This window comes from Panulirus ornatus, chromosome 58 (genome assembly GCF_036320965.1).
Source record: "Panulirus ornatus isolate Po-2019 chromosome 58, ASM3632096v1, whole genome shotgun sequence".
NCBI classification, from domain to species: domain Eukaryota; kingdom Metazoa; phylum Arthropoda; class Malacostraca; order Decapoda; family Palinuridae; genus Panulirus; species Panulirus ornatus.
Window position 1 is genome coordinate 3,920,434 of NC_092281.1, and position 26,254 is coordinate 3,946,687.

General features: G+C 41.0%; 1 protein-coding gene across 4 annotated transcripts in view; it reads left to right on the plus strand.

Annotated features, from left to right (window-relative positions):
- The window catches only part of tty (tweety), a 545,142-nt gene that overhangs the window by 459,703 nt on the left and 59,185 nt on the right, over positions 1 to 26,254 (plus strand). For all 4 annotated transcript variants that reach the window (XM_071695811.1, XM_071695809.1, XM_071695810.1 and 1 more), the window contains one exon: positions 15,303 to 15,452. In XM_071695811.1, the coding sequence (XP_071551912.1) occupies positions 15,303 to 15,452 (150 nt within the window). The remainder of the gene's footprint in view (positions 1 to 15,302; positions 15,453 to 26,254) is intronic.

Genomic DNA, 26,254 nt, shown 5'->3' on the forward strand with positions numbered 1-26,254 from the left:
CACTTCTGCTTCCATGGTTCCATCTGCTGCCAAATCCACTCCCAGATATCTAAAACACTTCACTTCCTCCAGTTTTTATCCATTAAGACTTACCTCCCAGTTGACTTGTCCCTCAACCCTACTGCTCCTAATAACGTTGCTCTTATTCACATTTACTCTTGGCATTCCTCTTTCACACACTTACCAAACTCAGTCACCAGTTCCTGCAGTTTCTTACCCGAATCAGCCACCAGCGCTGTATCATCAGCAAACAACAACTGACTCACTTCCCAAGCTCTCTCATTCACATCAGACTGCATACTTGCCACTCTTTCCAAAACCCGTGCATTCACCTTCCTAACAACCCCATCTATAAACAAATTAAACAACCATGGAGACATCAAGCACCCCTTCTGCAAACCAACATTCATTGAGAACCAATCACTTTCCTCTCTTCCTACTCATACACATGCCTTACATTGTCGATAAAAACTTTTCACTGCTTCTAACAACTTGCCTCCCACACTATATATTCTTAATACTTTCCACAGAGCACCTCTATCAACTATATCATATGCCTTCTCCAGATCCATAAAATTTTATGCTACATACGAATGCATTTGCTTTTCTAAGTATTTCTCACATACATTCTTCGAAGAAAACACCTGATCCACACATCCTCTACCACTTCTGAAACCACACTGCTCTTCCCCAATCTGATGCTCTGTACATGCCTTCACCCTCTCAATCAATACCCTCCCATATAATTTACCAGGAATACTCAACAAACTCATACCTCTGTAATCTAAACACTCACGTTTATCCCCTTTGCCTTTGTACAATGGCACTATGGTAGCATTCCACCAATCCTCAGGCACCTCACCATGAGTCATATTTTTTTTTTTGCCACTGTCTCCCGTGTTTGCGAGGTAGCGTAAGGAAACAGACGAAAGAAATGGCCCAACCCACCCCCATACACATGTATATACATACACGTCCACACACGCAAATATACATACCTATACATCTCAATGTACACATATATATACACACACAGACACATACATATATATCCATGCACACAATTCACACTGTCTGCCTTTATTCATTCCCATCGCCACCTCGCCACACATGGAATAACATCCCCCTCCCCCCTCATGTGTGCGAGGTAGCGCTAGGAAGAGACAACAAAGGCCCCATTCGTTCACACTCAGTCTCTGGCTGTCATGCAATAATGCCCAAAACCACAGCTCCCTTTCCACATTCAGGCCCCACACAACTTTCCATGGTTTACCCCAGACGCTTCACATGCCCTGATTCAATCCATTGACAGCACGTCGACCCCGGTATACCACATCGATCCAATTCACTCTATTCCTTGCCCGCCTTTCACCCTCTTGCATGTTCAGGCCCCCAATCACTCAAAATCTTTTTCACTCCATCTTTCCACCTCCAATTTGGTCTCCCACTTCTCCTCTTTCCCTCCACCTCCAACACATATATCCTCTTTGTCAATCTTTCCTCACTCATTCTCTCCATGTGCCCAAACCATTTCAAAACACCCTCCTCTGCTCTCTCAACCACGCTCTTTTTATTTCCACACATCTCTCTTACCCCTACATTACTTACTCGATCAAACCACCTCACACCACATATTGTCCTCAGACATCTCATTTCCAGCACATCCACTCTCCTGCGCAAAACTCTATCCATAGCCCCTACCTCACAACCATACAACATTGTTGGAACCACTATTCCTTCAAACATAGCCATTTGTGCTTTCGGAGATAATGTTCTCAACTTCCACACATTCTTCAAGGCTCCCAGGATTTTCGCCCCCTCCCCCACCCTATGATTCACTTCTGCTTCCATGGTTCCATCCGCTGCCAGATCCACACCCAGATATCTAAAACACTTTACTTCCTCGAGTTTTTCTCCATTCAAACGTACCTCCCAATTGACTTGACCCTCAACCCCACTGTACCAAATAACCTTGCTCTTATTCACATTTACTCTTAACTTTCTTCTTTCACATACTTTACCAAACTCAGTCACCAGCTTCTGCAGTTTCTCACATGAATCAACCACCAGCGCTGTATCATCAGCGAACAACAACTGACTCACTTCCCAAGCCCTCTCATCCACAACAGACTTCATACTTGCCCCTCTTTCCAAAACTCTTGCATTCACCTCCCTAACAACCCTATCCATAAACAAATTAAACAACCATGGAGACATCACACACCCCTGCTGCAAACCTACATTCACTGAGAACCAATCACTTTCCTCTTTTCCTACATGTACACATGCCTTACATCCTCGATAAAAACTTTTCACTGCTTCTAACAACTTTCCTCCCACACCATATATTCTTAGTACCTTCCAGAGAGCATCTCTATCAACTCTGTCTATGCCTTCTCCAGATCCATAAATGCTACATACGAATCCATTTGCTTTTCTAAGTATTTCTCACCTACATTCCTCAAAGCAAACACCTGATCTACACATCCACTACCACTTCTGAAACCACACTGCTCTTCCTCAATCTGATGCTCTGTACATGCCTTCACCCTCTCAATCAATATCCTCCCATATGATTTACCAGGAATACTCAACAAACTTATACCTCTGTAATTTGAGCACTCACTCTTATCCCCTTTGCCTTTGTACAATGGCACTATGCACGCATTCTGCCAATCCTCAGGCACCTCACCATGAATCATACATACATTAAATAACCTTACCAGCCAGTCAACCATACAGTCACCCCCTTTTTTAATATATTCCACTGCAATACCATCCAAACCTGCTGCCTTGCCGGCTTCCATCTTCCGGAAAGCTTTTACTATTTCATCTCTGTTTACCAAATCATTTTCCCTAACCCTCTTTGACATTGTTATTTCATGTGTAGCGAGGTGGCGATGGGAATGAATAAAGGCAGACAGTATGAATTATGTACATGTGTATATATGTATATGTCTGTGTGTGTATTTATATGTGTACATTGAGATATAGGTATGTCTATCTGTGTGTGTGGACGTGTATGTATATACATGTGTATGGGGGTGGGCTGGGCCATTTCTTTCGTCTGTTTCCTTGCGCTACCTCGCAAACGCAGGAGACAGCGACAAAGCAAAATAAATAGATAAATAATATTTATTTGTTTATTTTGCTGTGTCGCTGTCTCCCACGTTAGTGAGGTAGCGCAAGGAAACAGAGGAAAGAATGGCCCAACCCACCCACATACACATGTATATACATACACTTCCACACATGCAAATATACATACCTATACATCTCAACGTATACATATACATTTATATACACACACAGACATATACATATATATGCACATGCTCATAATTCATACAGTCTGCCTTTATTCATTCCCATCGCCACCTCGCCACACATGAAATAACAACCCCCTCCCCCCTCATGAAAAGACAACAAAGGCCCCATTTGTTCACACTCAGTCTCTAGCTGTCATGTAATAATGCACCGAAACCACAGCTCCCTTTCCACATCCAGGCCCCACGGAACTTTCCATGGTTTACCCCAGATGCTTCACATGCCCTGGTTCATTCCATATATATTTTTTTTTTTTGTTGCTTTGTCGCTATCTCTCGCGTTTGCAAGGTAGCGCAAGGAAACAGGGAAAGAAATGGCCCAACCCACCCCCATACACATGTATATACATAGGTCCACACACGCAAATATACATACCTACACAGCTTTCCATGGTTTACCCCAGATGCTTCACATGCCCTGATTCAATCCACTGACAGCACGTCAACCCCGGTATACCACATCGATCCAATTCACTCTATTCCTTGCCCTCCTTTCACCCTCCTGCATGTTCAGGCCCCGATCACACAAAATCTTTTTCACTCCATCTTTCCACCTCCAATTTGGTCTCCCACTTCTCCTCGTTCCCTCCACCTCCGACACATATATCCTCTTGGTCAATCTTTCCTCACTCATTCTCTCCATGTGCCCAAACCATTTCAAAACACCCTCTTCTGCTCTCTCAACCACGCTCTTTTTATTTCCACACATCTCTCTTACCCTTACGTTACTTACTCGATCAAACCACCTCACACCACACATTGTCCTCAAACATCTCATTTCCAGCACATCCATCCTCCTGCGCACAACTCTATCCATAGCCCACACCTCGCAACCATACAACATTGTTGGAACCACTATTCCTTCAAACATATCCATTTTTGCTTTCCGAGATAATGTTCTCGACTTCCATACATTCTTCAAGGCTCCCAGGATTTTCGCCCCCTCCCCCACCCTATGATCCACTTCCGCTTCCATGGTTCCATCTGCTGCCAGATCCACTCCCAGATATCTAAAACACTTTACTTTCTCCAGTTTTTCTCCATTCAAACTTACCTCCCAATTAACTTGACCCTCAACCCTACTGTACCTAATAACCTTGCTCTTATTCACATTTACTCTTAACTTTCTTCTTTCACACACTTTACCAAACTCAGTCACCAGCTTCTGCAGTTTCTCACATGAATCAGCCACCAGCGCTGTATCATCAGCGAACAACAACTGACTTCCCAAGCTCTCTCATCCACAACAGACTTCATACTTGCCCCTCTTTCCAAAACTCTTGCATTCACCTCCCTAACAACCCCATCCATAAACAAATTAAACAACCATGGAGACATCACACACCCCTGCCGCAAACCTACATTCACTGAGAACCAATCACTTTCCTCTCTTCCTACACGTACACATGCCTTACATCCTCGATAAAAACTTTTCACTGCTTCTAAAAACTTGCCTCCCACACCATATATTCTTAATACCTTCCACAGAGCATCTCTATCAACTCTATCATATGCCTTCTCCAGATCCATAAATGCTACATACAAATCCATTTGCTTTTCTAAGTATTTCTCACATACATTCTTCAAAGCAAACTCCTGATCCACACATCCTCTACCACTTCTGAAATCACACTGCTCTTCCCCAATCTGATGCTCTGTACATGCCTTCACCCTCTCAATCAATACCCTCCCAAATAATTTACCAGGAATACTCAACAAGCTTATACCTCTGTAATTTGAGCACTCACTCTTATCCCCTTTGCCTTTGTACAATGGCACTATGCACGCATTCCGCCAATCCTCAGGCACCTCACCATGAGTCATACATACATTAAATAACCTTACCAACTAGTCAATAATACAGTCACCCCCTTTTTTAATAAATTCCACTGCAATACCATCCAAACCTGCTGCCTTGCCGGCTTTCATCTTCTGCAAAGCTTTTACTACCTCTTCTCTGTTTACCAAATCATTTTCCCTAACCCTCTCACTTTGCACACCACCTCGACCAAAACACCCTATATCTGCCACTCTGTCATCAAACACACTCAACAAATCTTCAAAATACTCACTCCATCCCCTCCTCACATCACCACTACTTGTTATCACCTCCCCATAATAATATATATATATTATTATTTTTTTTTTTATTTTGCTTTGTCGCTGTCTCCCGCATTTGCGAGGTAGCGCAAGGAAACAGACGAAAGAAATGGCTCAACCCACCCCCATACACATGTATATACATACACGTCCACACACGCAAATATACATACCCATACATCTCAATGTACACATATATATACACACACAGACACAAATATATATACACATGCACACAATTCACACTGTCTGCCTTTATTCATTCCCATCGCCACCTCGCCACACATGGAATAGCATCCCCCTCCCCCCTCATGTGTGCGAGGTAGCGCTAGGAGAAGACAACAAAGGCCCCATTCGTTCACACTCAGTCTCTAGCTTTATTTATATTTTTTTTTATTTTGCTTTGTCGCTGTCTCACGCGTTAGCGAGGTAGCGAAGGAAACAGACGAAAGAATGGCCCAACCTGCCCACATGCACATGTATATACATACACGTCCACACACGCAAATATACATACCTATACATCTCAATGTGCACATATATATACACACACAGACATATACATATATACACATGTACATAATTCATACTGTCTGCCTTTATTTGTTCCCATTGCCACCTCGCCACACATGGAATAATAACCCCTTCCCCCTCATATGTGCGAGGTAGTGCTAGGAAAGACACCAAAGGCCCCATTCGTTCACACTCAGTCTCTAGCTGTCATGTAATAATGCACCGAAACCACAACTCCCTTTCCACATCCAGGCCCCACAGAACTTTCCATGGTTTACCCCAGATGCTTCACATGCCCTGATTCAATCCATTGACAGCACGTCGACCCCAGTATACCACATCGATCCAATTCACTCTATTCCTTGCCTGCATTTCACCCTCCTGAATGTTCAGGCCCCGATCACTCAAAATCTTTTTCACTCCATCTTTCTACCTCCAATTTGGTCTCTCACTTCTCCTCGTTCCCTCCACCTCCGACACACATATCCTCTTGGTCAATCTTTCCTCACTCATTCTCTCCATGTGCCCAAACCATTTCAAAACACCCTCTTCTGCTCTCTCAACTACGCTCTTTTTATTTCCACACATCTCTCTTACCCTTACATTATATATATATGTGGCAGTTGAGGAAATAATTGGTGTACATGGGGTGTTCAGTGTTGTAACTGGAAACTGTAAAGAGCTTGTAGATTTGTATGCTGAAAAAGGACTGGTGATTGAGAATACCTGGTTTAAAAAGAGATATACATAAGTATGTGTATGTAAGTAGGACAGATGGCCAGAGAGCGTTATTGCATTACGTGTTAATTGATAGGCGCATGAAAGAGAGACTTTTAGACGTTAATGTGCTGAGAGGTGCACCTAGTGAGATGTCTGATCGTTATCTTGTGGAGGCGAAGGTGAAGATTTGTAGAGGTATTCAGAAAAGACGAGAGAATGTTGGGGTGAAGAGAGTGGTGAGAGTAAGTGAGCTTGGGAAGGAGACTTGTGTGAGAAAGTACCAGGAGAGACTGAGTGCAGAATGGAAAAAGGTGAGAGCAAATTACGTAAGGGGAGTGGGGGAGAAATGGGATGTATTTAGGAAGCAGTGATGGCTTGCACAAAAGATGCTTGTGGCATGAGAAACATGTGAGGTGGGCAGATTAGAAAGGGCAGTGAGTGGTGGGATTAAGAAGTAAGATTATTATTGGAAGAGAAGAGAGAGGCATTTGGATGAGTTTTGCAGGGAAATAGCGCAAATGACTGGGAGATGTATAAAAGAAAAGGACAAGAAGTCAAGAGAAAGGTGCAACAGGTGAAAAAGAGGGCAAATGAGAGTTGGGGTGAGAGAGTATCATTAAATTTTAGGGAGAATATAAAGATGTTTTGGAAACAGGTGAATATAGTGCGTACGTCAAGAAAACAAATCTGAACAGCAGTGAAGGGGGATAATGGGGAGGTAATAATAAGTAGTGGTGAAGTGAGAAGCAGATGGAGTGAGTATTTTGGAGGTTTGTTGAATGTGTTTGATAACAGAGTGGCAGATATAGGGTTTTTTGGTCGAGGTGGTGTGAAAAGTGAGAGGGTCAGGGAGAATGATTTGGTAAACAGAGAAGAGGTAGTGAAAGCTCTGCGGAAGATGAAAGCTGGGAAGGCGGCAGGTTTGGATGGTATTGCAGTGGATCAGGTGTTTGCTTTGAAGAATACATGTGAGATATACTTAGAAAAACAGATGGATTTGTATGTAGCATTTATGGATCTGGAGAACACAGATGATAGAGTTGATAGAGATGCTTTGTGGAAGGTATTATGAGTTTATGGTGTGGGAGATAAGTGGCTAGATGCAGTGAAAAGTTTTTATCAAGGATGTAAGGCATGTGTACGAGTAGGAACAGAGGAAAGTGATTGGTTCCCAGTGGATGTTGGTTTGCGGCAGGGGTGTGTGATGTCTCCATGGTTGTTTAATTTGTTTATGGATGGGGTTGTTAGGGAGGTGAATGCAAGTGCTTTGGAGAGAGGGGCAAGTATGCAATCTCTTGTGGATGAGAGGGCTTGGGAAGTGAGTCAGTTGTTGTTTGCTGATGATACAAGAAAGCTGAGAGTAAATGTGAATAAGAGTAAGGGAATTGCGTTCAGTATGGTTGAGGGACTAAATTGGGAGGTAAGTCTGAATGGAGAAAAACTGGAGGAATTGAAGTTTTTTATACATCTGAGAGGGGATTTAGCAGCGGATGGAATCATTGAAGTGGATGTGAGTCGCAGGGTGGAGGAGGGGGCGAAGGTTCTGTGAGAGTTGAACAATGTGTGGAAGGTGAGAATGTTTCTCGGATACCAAAAATGTGTATGTTTGAAGGAATAGTGGTTCCAACAATGTTATATGGTTGCGAGGCATGGACTATAGATAGGGTTGTGCGGAGGAGGGTGGATGTGTTAGAAATGAGATGTTTGAGGACAATATGTGGTGTGAGGTGGTTTGATCGAGTAAGTAATGAAAGGGTAAGAGAGATGTGTGGAAATAAAAGAGTATGGTTGAGAGAGCAGAAGAGGGTGTATTGAAATGGTTTGGTCACATGGAGAGAATGAGTGAGAAAAGATTGACAAAGAGGAAATGTGTCATAGGTGGAGGGAACGAGAAGTGGGAGACCAAATTGGATATGGAAGGATGGAGTGAAAAATATTTTGAGTGATCAGGGCCTGAACATACAGGAGGGTGAGAGGTGTGCAAGGAATAGAGTGAATTGGAACAATGTGGTATACCAGGGCCGATGTGCTGTCAATGGATTAAGCCAGGGCATGTGAAGCATCTGGGGTAAACCATGGAAAGCTTTTTTTACCCTATATGTGGAAAGGGAGTTGTGGTTTCGGTGCATTAAACATGACAATTAGGGACTGAGTGCGAATGAATTTGGCCTTTGTCTTTTCCTAGCACTGCTTCATGTGCGTGTGGTGGGAGCGGGTTCCATATCATGTGTGGCGGGGTGGTGAAGGGACTGGATGAAGGTAGCAAGTATGAATATATACATATGTACATATGTGTATGTCTGTTTATGTATATGGGATGTATACGTTGAAATGTATAGATATGTATATGTGCGTGTGTGGGAATGTATATACATGTGTATGTGGGTGGGTTGGGCCATTCTTTCATCTGTTTCCTTGCGCTACCTCACAAATATGGGAGATAGCAACAAAGTATAATAAATAAATAAATAAATAAATAGATATATACATATTTGTATGTAGCATTTATGGATCTTGAGAAGGCATATGATAGGGTGGATAGAGATGCTTTGTGGAAAGTTTTAAGATTATATGGTGTGGGAGGTAAGTTGCTAGAAACAGTGAAGAGTTTTTACCAAGGATGTAAGGCATGTGTACGAGCAGGAAGAGAGGAAAGTGATTGGTTCCCAGTGAATGTCGGTTTGCGGCAGGGGTGCATTATGTCTCCATGGCTGTTTAATTTGTTTTTTGATGAGGTGGTTAGTGAGGAGAATGCAAGAGTTTTGGAGAGTCAGGCAGGTATGCAGTCTGTTTTGGATGAGAGGGCTTGGGAAGTGAGTGAGTTGTTGTTCGCTGATGATTTATCTCTGGTGGCTGATTCAGATGAGAAACTGCAGAAGTTGGTGACTGAGTGTGTGAAGTGTGTGAAAGGAGAAAGTTGCAAGTAAATGTGAATAAAGCAAGGTTAATAGGTTCAGTAGGGTTGAGGGACAAGTTAATTGGGAGGTAAGTTTGAATGGAGAAAAAGTAGAGGAAGTGAAGTGTTTTAGATATCTGGGAGTGGACTTGGCAGCAAAAGTGGATCACAGGGTGGGGGAGGGGTGAAGATTCTTGGAGTGTTGAAGAATGTGTGGAAGACAAGATCATTATCTCGGAGAGCAAAAATGGGCATATTTGAAGGAATAGTGGTTTTGACAATGTTATATGATTGTGAGGCAGCGGCTATAAATTGCGTTTTGCAGGGGAGGGTGGATGTGTTGGGAATGAAATGTTTGAGGATGGAATGTGGTGTGAAGTGGCTTGATTAAGTAATGTAATGGTAAGAGAGATGTTGGTATAAATGGAGTGTGGTTGAGAGAGCAGAAGAGGGTGTGTTGAAATGATTTGGACACATGGAGAGAATAAGTAAGGAAAGATTGACAAAGAGGATACATGTGTCAGAAGTGGAGGGAACAAGGAGAAGTGGGAGACCAAATTGGAGGTGGAAGGATGGATTGAAAAAGATTTTGAGTGATCGGAGACTGAAGATACAGGAGGGTGAAAGGCTTGCAAAGAATAGAGTGAATTGGAATGATGTGGTATAACTGGGTCAACATGCTGTCAGTGGACTGAACCAGGGCATATGAAGCATCTGTGCTAAAGGTCTGTGGGGCCTGGATGTGGATAGGGAGCTATGGTTTTGGTGTATTACACATGACAGCTAGAGACTGAGTGTGAATGAATGTGGCCTTTTTTGTGCTTTCCTGGTGCTTCATTGCTGAAGGGATAAGGGGGGGTTTGGGTAATGCTGTTTCCTGTGTGGCTGGGTAGCGACAGGAATGGATGATGTCAAGCAAGTATATGTACATGTGTATACATGAATATGTCTGTGTATGTATATGTTGATATGTATATGTATGTATGTGTGCATGAGTCACCCTATGACTCACTTTTGCTTATGTGGTTCCTTCCGCTGCTAAGTCCACTCCCAGATATCCAAAACACTTAACTTCCTCCAATTTTCATCATTAGCATAGACAGAATATTATTTGCTGATATAGATGAAAACATAAACTTAATGATATAATTCAAAGTATAGACAATAAAACAAGTGAAATAGATTTTTTTTTTTAGAGTAGGACTGACTACATTAGTTTTTATATGAATCGTGCTTCCTCATTTCAAGATGACACTCATGCATTCTCTGATGATTTATAGGTGAATATGATGTGTGATATTTTTCCTGCTGTGTTTTAGATTCCTGATGACATTAATGGACAATGCATGGCATCATACTTCTGATATTTGCAGTCTGAGACTGGCTTTATGATAAATGAGTTGAAGGATTTTGGCAGTGTGATACCACAGTTTGGGAATATGACTAAGTGGGTGATTAGAGCTCTGATTTTAAGATTTTTCATACTATCCTGAGCACACATAGCTTTTTTTCATTAATTGTGATAGCTTTAATTAGTTATGTGTTCTCCACCCTATCCTAGATAGACATGATTGATTATGAGTTGTCCCTATCCTATATAGATATAGTTGGTTCTTTGTTCTCCCTAGCCTCGGATGTTCAATATCTCTTGAGAGAACTGCATGGGTGAGGGCAGGTAAGTAGTCTGACTTAAAATTTGCTTTTCACAGGCTCACTGCATCTTTTTTTTAGTTGCTAGATTTGATAAACAACAATGAATATAATACAGTGCTTCTAAACTTTCCTCTGAATCATCAGTCGTATTTCTTGATGATTGATATACTGTGGTGAAAGGTTTCTCCCAGTTTATTGCTTTGTAAAGGTTCTCTGCAATTTGTATAATCTGCCATCATGAAAACCAACCAAAACCAGTGAAGTTTTTGTTCTCATTGCTGTACTTGATAAATTCTTGTTGAAACATGATGCTAAGGAAGAGGACCTTTGTTGGGAAGCATGACAGTTGAAGTTACTGCTAGGGCTATCCATCTTTGCTCAGAGTCTTCAGCTAGATTGTCATTGGCATCTGTCAAACTGCTCACTGTATGTCACACCCTGATTCCAATAAGCAGACGCCAATGATTGAATTTTTAAATATTATGAACTCGAATGGCATTATCTTGTGTTTGAGTGAGGTATAATTAACATGAAGCAACCTCAGAAGACTTATGCTCAGTCCATTAGTGTAATGACCATAACTAATACATTCCCTCCTACACATAACCAGATCCAGTTGCTACATAGGACATTGCAAAAAATTGAAATTAACACCCCAGAGACCATAGAAAATTGTTTGATAAAGCAGTTTTTATGTAGATGCTTTAACTTTAGTATGATTTAAAACAAGCATGATCTGAGGATACTTGGGTGGGGTAAACTAATGCTTTCTCAAAAAGGTAGTCTGATCATCATCATGCATTTTACAGTTGCAGGAGGCTACAGAACAGTTGCTTTACTTGATTCTTTAAACCCAGGAATTCTTCATGTTGCTAGTTGTTATCTCGGGACTGAGCTTGTTGAATTTGAGAACAGGTGAGTAGAGCCACCTCTATACTTCGCAAAGTTCCACCTTGAGCAAAACTACTGGTTTCACTTTGCAGCCAAGTTTTTGGTTGGTAAGTCTCAGATATTTGGTACCTGTTTGGGAAATTTTTGCACATTGTTGAATGCATTTGTTATTATCATGGTTTGAACTTTGGTGCTGGAATCATGGAGTCGATACTTTCGCTGTTTAGTGCATCTGTAATACTGTGAGCCAAAGGACTTTTGACATGATTCCAGAAGCTGGATCACTTAAAATGTATGTGTAAATATCTTGCACATGTAAATGTTTCATGCTGCACATAATTTTCACATGATTTTATGTGTAGATTTCTTGCACTTGCAGTAGGAGAAAACTGAATTTTTTTGTTGCCTTTAGTATTTGCATATTTCTGTGGTGTGAATGTACTGATTAGCTCCAGCTCTAGAAATAGCTTTTAACCAATTTTGACTGAAGTATTAAGACTCCTGCATTCTGTCCTTCATCTTTGTCATTTTAGCTGAATCAGTATTTAAGACTTTTCATCAGTGGATTCTTCTAATATTGATACCCCTAGGTGTGCCACATTTTGTGAGAGATAAAGTAGATACCAGCAAGGTATAATCTTCAGACTGTTTTTGTTTTATGCACAGATATTTTTCCCAGGAAAGAGTCATTTTATTTAGTCCGTTGTTGTACTGCTCTTGCAATATCTTTTTTGCTTGTCCAGTAACTTGGAATTATTTTAGAGGCCTAAGTGCCTGTGAATTTTTTTTTTCTACTTATTTGGAAACTGTTTTGACCATAAGTTTCTTTTGTTCTAGATAGTCTGTACCAGGTACATTAGGGTAATCATGAAAAAGTTTTGCAAAGAAAACATGAGTATGCACTAAATTTAAGAAAATATATGGATCAATAGGTGGATCCAAAATATGGCATGAAATTTCAGAGTGATCAGTTTGCATTATGATTAATTACCTAGTGGGATGATGTGCTTTTTAGCCAGATATTAATTACTTCTGATGTCCTGGGTTAAATTTGCCAAAATTGGAGATGATTCATTGATATTTATGCTATAAATGAATTGCATTGTGTACTAGATGTCATTGCTCCTACGTTTATCTTATGAATTCTGTTATGGAGGAAGTAAAGGAATCGTTGACCATTCTTTTCATTGGCTACATTTATATTGCATCTGCTTTTGGTAGTCTGCTACATATTCTTAAGCTCTGCATTGGCTTTTAATCACTGCTGCTCTTATATGATTTTGAGAGTGCTTCCCTTACTTCATGTCTTTGATTTTTTATTTCTCTGCTTGCTTCACTTTTATGTATGATATTAAAATAACCCTTATTATTTTCATACAAACTGTTTTTCATATAAAAAACTTCTAAGCTTTTGTGCGAGCCAAATCATTTAGTTTAATTCTTCAAAAAGTGTTTTGTGAGTTGCTGATGGGTTTTCATTGCCTCCAGGTTTGATGTTCATTAATACTTCTAACTTTGGAGATATTCCATGACACAGTATTAGGGGAGGTTTTTCATGTACCACACTCCTTTGAATGCAAGAAAATGGCTTACAGAGTGTAAACTGATAGCTTATATACCAGTTTATAACTGGTTATTTGATTGAATTAGAAGAATAAAGATTATTGCTGTAAAGTCTACATGAATGTGAGAGTTGGCACCCATGTACTCAAAATATTACAATTTATTGTACATGAATAGAAGTATCATTTGCAGGATCTAATAATTTTATTTCATGGAATATTCTTATTTTAAACAATTTGGATTTGTAGAATGTAGAGGCAGCCAGAAGCCAGGAGCACTTAGGATTCTCGAAACCTCTTTCAGCCAGACATGATCTGTGTACTAAAATTCTATTTAGTTGTATGACTTTCAGTTTCCCAGAATCCTGTTTTCATGGAGCATCAAATACTGATGTTTTGATATATATATATTTTGTTTTTTTATGTATATTAACCAGAAAAAACTCTGTATTTAGATATGATATCACTTTAGTATTGGGATTATTATCATCTAATGACCATGATACTGAATAATTGGTCTAATGATAAAAACTAGATATTGACATAACACATAGTAAACTTCCTTTAGCATTGAGATGGTGTTTTACAGGTGGATACTGCTTCATAACTTGATAAAAGTTAGTAGTTTGGCGGATTAATGCTGATATTTGTTTAACAGTAATGATGCCGTAAGTTCATTTTTCTTGTAATTGATTTGCACTTGAAAATTGCATAGTTTATAGAAATGAGGAAAAGCTTATTAGATATTCTGCTATTGATTAGTGTAAAGAAGAATGAAGTAAATGTTTTGATGTGGTAAGAATCAATAGAAAGGAAGCAAATCCTGCAATGGGGTTAGAATTTGCAGGATGTTTAAGGGCATTTTACAAGAAATACAAGGGAGGCAATCATCATGGAGATTTTGGTATCAAAATCTAGAAGATAATAATAATTGACAAGACTGAAAATAGTAGATATTGAATAGCAAGTATTTAGTGGAAAATGGGAATTGGAAGATGTTGGCAAGACAGTCAGAGCAAAGTATAGTATTTCCAATGCAGCTGATTTAGTCAACTTTAAGATGGGAGTATAATAGATCTTGTACCATAAATTGTGTTAGTGATTATAAGCCTTTAACTTGCAGATATCTATGAAAATTTATCAGTGATTATAAGCCTAAAACTTGTTTCTGTTTTTGCTGTAATTGTAGTTGCAACATGAGATGTAAAGCTAAAGTTTGCTCTTAATTCAAGTTGGAAAATGAAATGGAGAATGATAATATAGGAGGGAGTCATAATAGAGTCATATTGTGCATATTGATATTTTGCTTTAACAAAGCAGTCTTGATTCATGAATCTTTCAGTCCTGGGAAGATATTTCCCTATTTCCTGGAAATATTCGTCAACAGATATGTTGGCAGTTTTTATGATGGGAAATAATAACAGTTCAAAAGCATACCGTTTGATTTTTTTTTTCTAATGAGAAGAAACTACTCTTGTGATGGATGTGGATAAGCTGGTATCATCTAATTATTTGGTAGATTATACAGTTAATGATAATTGATTATGTTTTGTATTACCATATTATTGGCTCTGATACAGTAATGCCACTAATAGCACTCTTTCTGTTACATAATTTAATTTACTAACCATATTGCATCAGAGCTGAACCTGGGACATCTGAAGAGCGTGACCCATTTCTGCCTGGACGTGGGTCAAGAGGAGGGACACTTACTTCCCTTGGAGGTCCTGGATACTCAAGACCACGTCACTCACACACACCACCCCAGACCCCTCCTTTCCCAGGGACTTTGTGAGTAATTACATGCCAAATTTCATTTACTAATAGACCTAATTCATTCATGCAATACGTAGAGTAGCATGTATATGGAAAATTGAGGTTTAGTACATTGTTTATAGTTTGCAACTCATAAAAAGATTGAAGGAATGAACAAGTACCACATCCATGAGGGAATTTCCATGGAAGATGAGGCCCGAGATATTATGGAGTCAGCTGACTCTATATGTAAAGATGGCGAAGGCAATCCTTTGGCACAATACAAATATTTTCTAAAAAAAATCTTGGCATAGACAAAAATTTGAGCTACAGCAAATCATTAATATATACAGTTAGCCGTTTTTCTACCCAACAAACCCAAAAACATTACTAGGAACCTATGGTAAATTACCAAACCAGTGTTTGCCAAACTTACCAGATTGTCCATCTTCCTCTTATTCTTTCAAATTTCCCTAGTTATATGTCTGCAACACTATACTCCACTCTGTGAAGCTGATTTAAGACATAAATTAGCATCTTATATCAAGGGGGTGACTGTATTGTTGACTGGTTGGTAAGGTTATTTAATGTATGTATGACTCATGGTGAGGTGCCTGAGGATTGGCGGAATGCGTGCATAGTGCCATTGTACAAAGGCAAAGGGGATAAGAGTGAGTGCTCAAATTACAGAGGTATAAGTTTGTTGAGTATTCCTGGTAAATTATATGGGAGGGTATTGATTGAGAGGGTGAAGGCATGTACAGAGCATCAGATTGGGGAAGAGCAGTGTGGTTTCAGAAGTGGTAGAGGATGTGTGGATCAGGTGTTTGCTTTGAAGAATGTATGTGAGAAATACTTAGAAAAGCGAATGGATTTGTATGTAGCATTTATGGATCTGGAGAAGGCATATGATAGATTGTTTAATTTGTTTATGGATGGGTTGTTAGGGAGGTGAATGCAAGAGTTTTGGAAAGAGGGGCAAGTATGATGTCTGTTGTGGATGAGAGAACTTGGGAAGTGTCAGTTGTTGTTCGCTGATGATACAGCGCTGGTGGCTGATTCATGTGAGAAACTGCAGAAGCTGGTGACTGAGTTTGGTAAAGTGTGTGAAAGAAGAAATTTAAGAGTAAATGTGAAAAAGAGCAAGGTTATTAGGTACAGTAGGGTTGAGGGTCAAGTCAATTGGGAGGTAAGTTTGAATGGAGAAAAACTGGAGGAAGTAAAGTGGCAGCGGATGGAACCATGGAAGCGGAAGTGAATCATAGGGTGGGGGAGGGGGCGAAAATCCTGGGAGCCTTGAAGAATGTGTTAAAGTTGAGAACATTATCTCAGAAAGCAAAAATGGGTATGTTTGAAGGAATAGTGGTTCCAACAATGTTGTATGGTTGCGAGGCGTGGGCTATGGATAGAGTTGTGCGCAGGAGGGTGGATGTGCTGGAAATGAGATGTTTGAGGAAAATGTGTGGTGTGAGGTGGTTTGATCGAGTAAGTAATGTAAGGGTAAGAGAGATGTGTGGAAATAAAAAGAGCGTGGTTGAGAGAGCGGAAGAGGGTGTTTTGAAATGGTTTGGTCACATGGAGAGAATGAGTGAGGAAAGATTGACCAAGAGGATATATATGTCGGAGGTGGAGGGAACGAGGAGAAGTGGGAGACCAAATTGGAGGTGGAAAGATGGAGTGAAAAAGATTTTGTGTGATCGGGGCCTGAATATGCAGGAGGGTGAAAGGCGGGCAAGGAATAGAGTGAATTGGATCGATGTGGTATACCGGGGTTGATGTGCTGTGCTGTCAGTGGATTGAATCAGGGCATATATATATATATATATATATATATATATATATATATATATATATATATATATATATATATATATATATATACCAATTATTCCCTCAACTGCCACATTACTCACCTTTCCATTCAAATCACCCATCACTATAACCCGGTCTCGTGCATCAAAACCACTAACACACTCATTCAACTGCTCCCAAAACACTTGCCTCTCATGATCTTTCTTCTCATGCCCAGGTGCATATGCACCAATAATCACCCATCTCTCTCCATCAACTTTCAGTTTTACCCATATTAATCGAGAATTTACTTTCTTACATTCTATCACATACTCCCACAACTCTTGTTTCAGGAGTACTGCTACTCCTTCCCTTGCTCTTGTCCTCTCGCTAACCCCTGACTTTACTCCCAAGACATTCCCAAACCACTCTTCCCCTTTACCCTTGAGCTTCGTTTCACTCAGAGCCAAAACATCCAGGTTCCTTTCCTCAAACATACTACCTATCTCTCCTTTTTTCACATCTTGGTTACATCCACACACATGTAGACACCCCAGTCTGAGCCTTCGAGGAGGATTAACACTCCCCACGTGACTCCTTCTTCTGTTTCCCATTTTAGAAAGTTAAAGATACAAGGAGGGGAGGATTTCTGGCCCCCCGCTCCCGTCCCCTCTAGTCGCCTTCTACGACACGCGAGGTGTTCAGTGTTGTAAATGGAAATGGTGAAGAGCTTGTAGATTTATGTAATGAAAAAGGACTGGTTTAAAAAGCGAGATATACATAAGTATACATATGTAAGTAGGAGAGATGGCCAGAGAGCGTTATTGGATTACGTGTTAATTGACAGGCGCGCGAAAGAGAGACTCTTGGATGTTAATGTGCTGAGAGGTGCAACTGGAGGGATGTCTGATCATTATCTTGTGGAGGTTAAGGTGAAGATTTGTATGGGTTTTCAGAAAAGAAGAGTGAATGTTGGGGTGAAGAGGGTGGTGAGAGTAAGTGAGCTTGGGAAGGAGACTTGTGTGAGGAAGTACCAGGAGAGACTGAGTACAGAATGGAAAAAGGTGAGAACAATGGAAGTAAGGGGAGTAGGGGAGGAATGGGATGTATTTAGGGAATCAGTGATGGATTGTGCAAAAGATGCTTGTGGCATGAGAAGAGTGGGAGGTGGGTTGATTAGAAAGGGTAGTGAGTGGTGGGATGAAGAAGTAAGATTATTAGTGAAAGAGAAGAGAGAGGCATTGGACAATTTTTGCAGGGAAAAAATGCAATTGAGTGGGAGATGTATAAAAGAAAGAGACGGGAGGTCAAGAGAAAGGTGCAAGAGGTGAAAAAGAGGGCAAATGAGAGTTGGGGTGAGAGAGTATCATTAAATTTTAGGGAGAATAAAAAGATGTTCTGGAAGGAGGTAAAGAAAGTACGTAAGCCAAGGGAGCAAATGGGAACTTCAGTGAAGGGCGCAAATGGGGAGGTGATAACAAGTAGTGGTGATGTGAGAAGGAGATGGAGTGAGTATTTTGAAGGTTTGTTGAATGTGTTTGATGATAGAGTGGCAGATATAGGGTGTTTTGGTCGAGGTGGTGTGCAAAGTGAGAGGGTTAGGGAAAATGATTTGGTAAACAGAGAAGAGGTAGTAAAAGCTTTGCGGAAGATGAAAGCCGGCAAGGCAGCAGGTTTGGATGGTATTGCAGTGGAATTTATTAAAAATGGGGTTGACTGTATTGTTGACTGGTTGGTAAGGTTATTTAATGTATATATGACTCATGGTGAGGTACCTGAGGATTGGCGGAATGCGTGCATAGTGCATTATACAAAGGCAAAGGGGATAAGAGTGAGTGCTCAAATTACAGATGTATAAGTTTGTTGAGTATTCCTGGTAAATTATATGGGAGGGTATTGATTGAGAGGGTGAAGGCATGTACAGAGCATCAGATTGGGGAAGAGCAGTGTGGTTTCAGAAGTGGTAGAGGATGTGTGGATCAGGTGTTTGCTTTGAAGAATGTATGTGAGAAATACTTAGAAAAGCAAATGGATTTGTATGTAGCATTTATGGATCTGGAGAAGGCATATGATAGAGTTGATAGAGATGCTCTGTGGAAGGTATTAAGAATATATGGTGTGGGAGGCAAGTTGTTAGAAGCAGTGAATAGTTTTTATCGAGGATGTAAGGCATGTGTACGTGTAGGAAGAGAGGAAAGTGATTGGTTCTCAGTGAATGTAGGTTTGCGGCAGGGGTGTGTGATGTCTCTATGGTTGTTTAATTTGTTTATGGATGGGGTTGTTAGGGAGGTGAATGCAAGAGTTTTGGAAAGAGGGGCAAGTATGAAGTCTGTTGTGGATGAGAGAGCTTGGGAAGTGAGTCAGTTGTTGTTCGCTGATGATACAGCGCTGGTGGCTGATTTATGTGAGAAACTGCAGAAGTTGGTGACTGAGTTTGGTAAAGTGTGTGAAAGAAGAAAGTTAAGAGTAAATGTGAATAAGAGCAAGGTTATTAGGTACAGTAGGGTTGAGGGTCAAGTCAATTGGGAGGTTAGTTTGAATGGAGAAAAATTGGAGAAAGTAAGTGTTTTAGATATCTGGGAGGCGATCTGGCAGCAGATGGAACCATGGAAGCGGAAGTGAATCATAGGGTGGGGGAGGGGACGAAAATCCTGGGAGCCTTGAAGAATGTGTGGAAGTCGAGAACAGTATCTCGGAAAGCAAAAATGGGTATGTTTGAAGGAATAGTGGTTCCAACAATGTTGTATGGTTGCGAGGCGTGGGCTATGGATAGAGTTGTGCGCAGGAGGGGGGATGTGCTGGAAATGAGATGTTTGAGGACAGTGTGTGGTGTGAGGTGGTTTGATCGAGTAAGTAATGTAAGGGTAAGAGAGATGTGTGGAAATAAAAAGAGTGTGGTTGAGAGAGCAGAAGAGGGTGTTTTGAAATGGTTTGGGCACATGGAGAGAATGAGTGAGGAAGGATTGACCAAGAGGATATATGTGTCAGAGGTGGAGGGAACGAGGAGAAGTGGGAGACCAAATTGGAGGTGGAAAGATGGAGTGAAAAAGATTTTGTGTGATCGGGGCCTGAACATGCAGGAGGGTGAAAGGAGGGCAAGGAATAGAGTGAATTGGATCGATGTGGTATACTGGGGTTGACGTGCTGTCAGTGGATTGAATCAGGGCATGTGAAGCGTCTGGGGTAAACCATGGAAAGTTGTGTGGGGCCTGGATGTGGAAAGGGAGCTGTGGTTTTGGGCATTATTGCGTGGCAGCTAGAGACTGAGTGTGAACGAATGGGGCCTTTGTTGTCTTTTCCTAGTGCTACCTCGCACACATGAGGGGGGAGGGGGATGGTATTCCATGTGTGGCGAGGTGGCGATGGGAGTGAATGGGGGCAGACAGTGTGAATTGTGTGCATGGGTATATATGTATGTGTCTGTGTATGTATATATATGTGTACATTGAGATGTATAGGTATATTTGCATGTGTGGACATGTGTGTGCATATACATTGTGTATGGGGGTGGGTTGGGCCATTTCTTTCGTCTGTTTCCTTGCGCTACCTTGCAAACGCGGGAGGTAGCGACAAAGCAAAATAAAATAAAAAAATAATATATATATATTATATATGTATTATATATGTATATATGTATATATATATATATATATATATATATATATATATATATATATATATATATATATATGCAGGAGGGTGAAAGGAGGGCAAGAAATAGAGTGAATTGGAGTCATGTGGTATACAGGGGTTGACGTGCTGTCAGTGGATTGAAGCAAGGCATGTGAAGCGTCTGGGGTAAACCATGGAAAGCTGTGTAGGTATGTATATTTGCGTGTGTGGACGTGTGTATGTACATGTGTATGGGGGGGGGGGGTTGGGCCATTTCTTTCGTCTGTTTCCTTGCGCTACCTCGCAAACGCGGGAGACAGCAACAAAGTATAAAAAAAAAAAAAAAAAAAAAAAAAAAAATATATATATATATATATATATATATATATATATATATATATATATATATATATATATATATATATATATATATATATTTTTTTTTTGCTTTGTCGCTGTCTCCCGCGTTTGCGAGGTAGCGCAAGGAAACAGACAAAAGAAATGGCCCAACCCACCCCCATACACATGTATATACATACGTCCACGCACGCAAATATACATACCTACACAGCTTTCCGTGGTTTACCCCAGACGCTTCACATGCCCTGATTCAATCCACTGACAGCACGTCAACCACGGTATACCACATCGATCCAATTCACTCTATTCCTTGCCCTCCTTTCACCCTCCTGTATATTCAGGCCCCGATCACACAAAATCTTTTTCACTCCATCTTTCCACCTCCAATTTGGTCTCCCACTTCTCCTCGTTCCCTCCACCTCCGACACATATATCCTCTTGGTCAATCTTTCCTCACTCATTCTCTCCATGTGCCCAAACCATTTCAAAACACCCTCTTCTGCTATCTCAACCACGCTCTTTTTATTTCCACACATCTCTCTTACCCTTACGTTACTTACTCGATCAAACCACCTCACACCACACATTGTCCTCAAACATCTCATTTCCAGCACATCCATCCTCCTGCGCACAACTCTATCCATAGCCCACGCCTCGCAACCATACAACATTGTTGGAACCACTATTCCTTCAAACACACCCATTTTTGCTTTCCGAGATAATGTTCTCAACTTCCACACATTCTTCAAGGCTCCCAGGATTTTCGCCCTCTCCCCCACCCTATGATCCACTTCCGCTTCCATGGTTCCATCCGCTGCCAGATCCACTCCCAGATATCTAAAACACTTTACTTCCTCCAGTTTTTCTCCATTCAAACTCACCTCCCAATTGACTTGACCCTCAACCCTACTGTACCTAATAACCTTGCTCTTATTCACATTTACTCTTAACTTTCTTCTTTCACACACTTTACCAAACTCAGTCACCAGCTTCTGCAGTTTCTCACATGAATCAGCCACCAGCACTGTATCATCAGCGAACAACAACTGACTCACTTCCCAAGCTCTCTCATCCCCAAAAGACTTCATACTTGCCCCTCTTTCCAAAACTCTTGCATTCACCTCCCTAACAACCCCATCCATAAACAAATTAAACAACCATGGAGACATCACACACCCCTGCCGCAAACCTACATTCACTGAGAACCAATCACTTTCCTCTCTTCCTACACGTACACATGCCTTACATCCTCGATAAAAACTTTTCACTGCTTCTAACAACTTGCCTCCCACACCATATATTCTTAATACCTTCCACAGAACATCTCTATCAACTCTATCATATGCCTTCTCCAGATCCATAAATGCTGCATACAAATCCATTTGCTTTTCTAAGTATTTCTCACATACATTCTTCAAAGCAAACACCTGATCAACACATCCTCTATATATATATATATCTGTATAACTAGATGGTGGTCATGCTGGGATGGCGGTAGCTGGAGTCAAGTGAAGACGAGCTATGAAAGTTATATGGGAGGAACGCAAGTCTTATCGCAGCCCCTTGATTTGTTTATCTATTTTTCCTCATGTTTTTTTTTATGCATCAATTTATGGTAAATATATATTTTCTTGTATTTTAACTTTCTAAAAAGGGAAAGAGAAGGAGTCATGCGGGGAGTGCTCATCCTCCTCGAAGGCTCAGATTGGGGTGTCTAAATGTGTTTGGATGTAACCAAGATGAGAAAAAAGGAGAGATAGGTAGTATGTTTGAGGAAAGGAACCTAGATGTTTTGGCTCTGAGTGAAACAAAGCTCAAGGGTAAAGGGGAAAAGTGGTTTGGGAATGTCTTGGGAGTAAAGCCAGGGGTTAGTGAGAGGACAAGAGCAAGGGAAGGAGTAGCACTACTCCTGAAACAGGTGTTGTGGGAGTATGTGATAGAGTGTAAGAAAGTAAACTCTAGATTGATATGGGTAAAACTGAAAGTTGATGGAGAGAGATGGGTGATTATTGGTGCATATGCACCTGGGCATGAGAAGAAAGATCATGAGAGGCAAGTGTTTTGGAAGCAGCTGAGTGAGTGTGTTAGTAGTTTTGATGCACGAGACTGGGTTATAGTATAGTGATGGGTGATTTGAATGCAAAGGTGAGTAATGTGGCAGTTGAGGGAATAATTGGTGTACATGGGGTGTTCAGTGTTGTAAATGGAAATGGTGAAGAGCTTGTAGATTTATGTGCTGAAAAAGGACTGGTGATTGGGAATACCTGGTTTCAAAAGAGAGATATACGTAAGTATATGTATGTAAATAGGAGAGATGGCCAGAGAGCATTTTTGGATTACGTGTTAATTGAGAGGTGTGCAAAAGAGAGACTTTTGGATGTTATTGTGTTGAGATGTGCAACTGGAGGGATGTCTGATCATTATCTTGTGGAGGCGAAGGTGAAGATTTGTAGAGGCTTTCAGAAAAGAAGAGTGAATGTTGGGGTGAAGAGGGTGGTGAGAGTAAGTGAGCTTGGGAAGGAGACTTGTGTGAGGAAGTACCAGGAGGGACTGAGTACAGAATGGAAAAAGGTGAGAACAAAGGAGGTAAGGGGAGTGGGGTAGGAATAGGATGTATTTAGGAAAGCAGTGATGGCTTGTGCAAAAGATACTTGTGGCATGAGAAGTGTGGGAGGTGGGCAGATTAGAAAGGGTATTGAGTGGTGGGATGAAGAAGTAAGATTATTAGTGAGAGAGAAGAGAGAGGCATTTGAACGAGTTTTGCAGGGATATAATTCAAATGAGTGGGAGATGTATAAAAGAAAGAAGCAGGAGGTCAAGAGTAAGGTGCAAGAGGTGAAAAAGAGGGCAAATGAGAGTTGGGTTGAGAGAGTATCATTAAATTTTAGGGAGAATAAAAAGATGTTTTGGAAGGAGGTAAATAATGTGCATAAGACAAGGGAACAAATGGAACATCAGCGAAGGGGGCTAATGGGGAGGTGATAACAAGTAGTGGTGATGTGAGAAGGAGATGGAGTGAATAGTTTGAAGGTTTGTTGAATGTGTTTGATGATAGAGTGGCAGATATAGGGTGTTCTAATCGAGGTGGTGTGCAAAGTGAGAGGGATAGGGAGAATGATTTGGCAAATAGAGAAGAGGTAGTAAAAACTTTGCGGAAGATGAAAGCCTGCAAGGTAGCGGATTTGGATGGTATTGCATTGGAATTTATTAAAAAAGGGAGTGACTGTATTGTTGACTGGTTGGTAAGGTTATTTGATGCATGTATGTCTCATGGTGAGGTGTCTGAGGATTGGAGGAATGCTTGCATAGTGCCATTGTACAAAGGCAAAGGGGATAAAAGTGAGTGCTCAAATTACAGAGGTATAAGTCTGTTGAGTGTTCCTGGGAAATTATATTGTAGGATATTGACTGAGAGGGTGAAGACATGTACAGAGCATCAGATTGGGGAAGAGCAGTGTGGGTTCAGAAGTGGTAGAGGAAGTGTGGATCAAGTGTTTGCTTTGAGTAATGTATGTGAGGAATACTTAGAAAAGCAAATGGATTTGTATGTAGCATACACACTCACTCAGGCATATGATAGAGTTGATAGAGATGCTCTGTGGAAGGTATTAAGAATATATGGTGTGGGGGCATGTTGTTAGAAGCAGTGAAAAGTTTTTATCGAGGAGGTAAGGCTTGTTTTAATGTAGGAAGAGAGGAAAGTGATTGGTTTTCAGTGAATGTTGGTTTTCGGCAGGGGTGTATGATGTCTCCATGGTTGTTTAATTTGTTTATGGATGGGATTGTTAGGGAGGTGAATGCAAGTTTTGGAAAGAGGGGCAAGTATGCAGTCTGTTGTGGATGAGAGAACTAGGAAGTGAGTCAGTTGTTGTTCGCTGATGATACAGCGCTGGTGGCTGATTAGTGTGAGAAACTGCAGAAGCTGGTGACTGAGTTTGGTAAAGTGTGTGAAAGAAGAAAGCTGAGAGTAAATGTGAATAAGAGCAAAGTTATTAGGTACATTAGGGTTGAGGGACAAGTCAGTTGGGAGGTAAGTTTGAATGGAGAAAAACTGGAGGAAGTGAAGTGCTTTAGATATCTGGGAGTGGATTTGGCAGCGGATGGAACCATGGAAGTGGAAGTGAATCATAGGGAGGGGGAGGGGGCGAAAGTTCTGAGAGCATTGAAGAACGTGTGGAAGTTGAGAACATTATCTTGGAAAGCAAAAATGGGTATGTTTGAAGGAATAATGGTTCCAACAATGTTATATGGTTGCGAGACATGGGCTATGGATAGAGTTGTGCAGAGGAGGATGGATGTGCTGGAAATGAGATGTTTGAGGACAAAATGTGGTGTGAGGTGGTTTGATCGAGTAATTAATAATAGGTTAAGAGAGATGTGTGGTAATAAAAAGAGTGTGGTTCAGAGAGCAGAAGAGGGTGTTTTGAAATAGTTTTGTCACATGGAGAGAATGAGTGAGGAAAGATTGACCAAGAGGATATATGTGTCAGAGGTGGAGGGAACGAGAAGTGGGAGATCAAATTGGAGGTGGAAAGATGGAGTGAAAAAGATTTTGAGTGATCGGGGCCTGAACATGCAGGAGGGTGAAAGGTGTGCAAGGAATAGAGTGAATTGGAACGACGTGGTATACCGGGGTTGACGTGCTATCAATGGATTGAACCAGGGCGTGTGAAGCGTCTGGGGTGAACCATGGAAAGTTGTGTAGGGCCTGGATATGGAAATAGAGCTGTGGTTTCAGTGCATTATACATGACAGCTAGAGACTGAGTATGAGCGAATGTGGCCTTTGTTGTCTTTTCCTAGCGCTACCTCATGCACATGCGAGGGAAGGGGGTTGTTATTTCATGTTTGGCGGGTTGGCAGTGGGAATGAATAAAGGCAGACAGTATGAATTATGTACAAGTGTATATATGTATAGGTCTCTGTGTGTGTATATATATGTATACGTTGATATGTATAGGTATGTATATTTGCGTGTGTGGACGTGTATGTACATACATGTGTATGTGGATGGGTTGGGCCATTCTCTCGTTTGTTTCCTTGCACTACCTCGCTAAAGTGGGAGACAGCGACAAA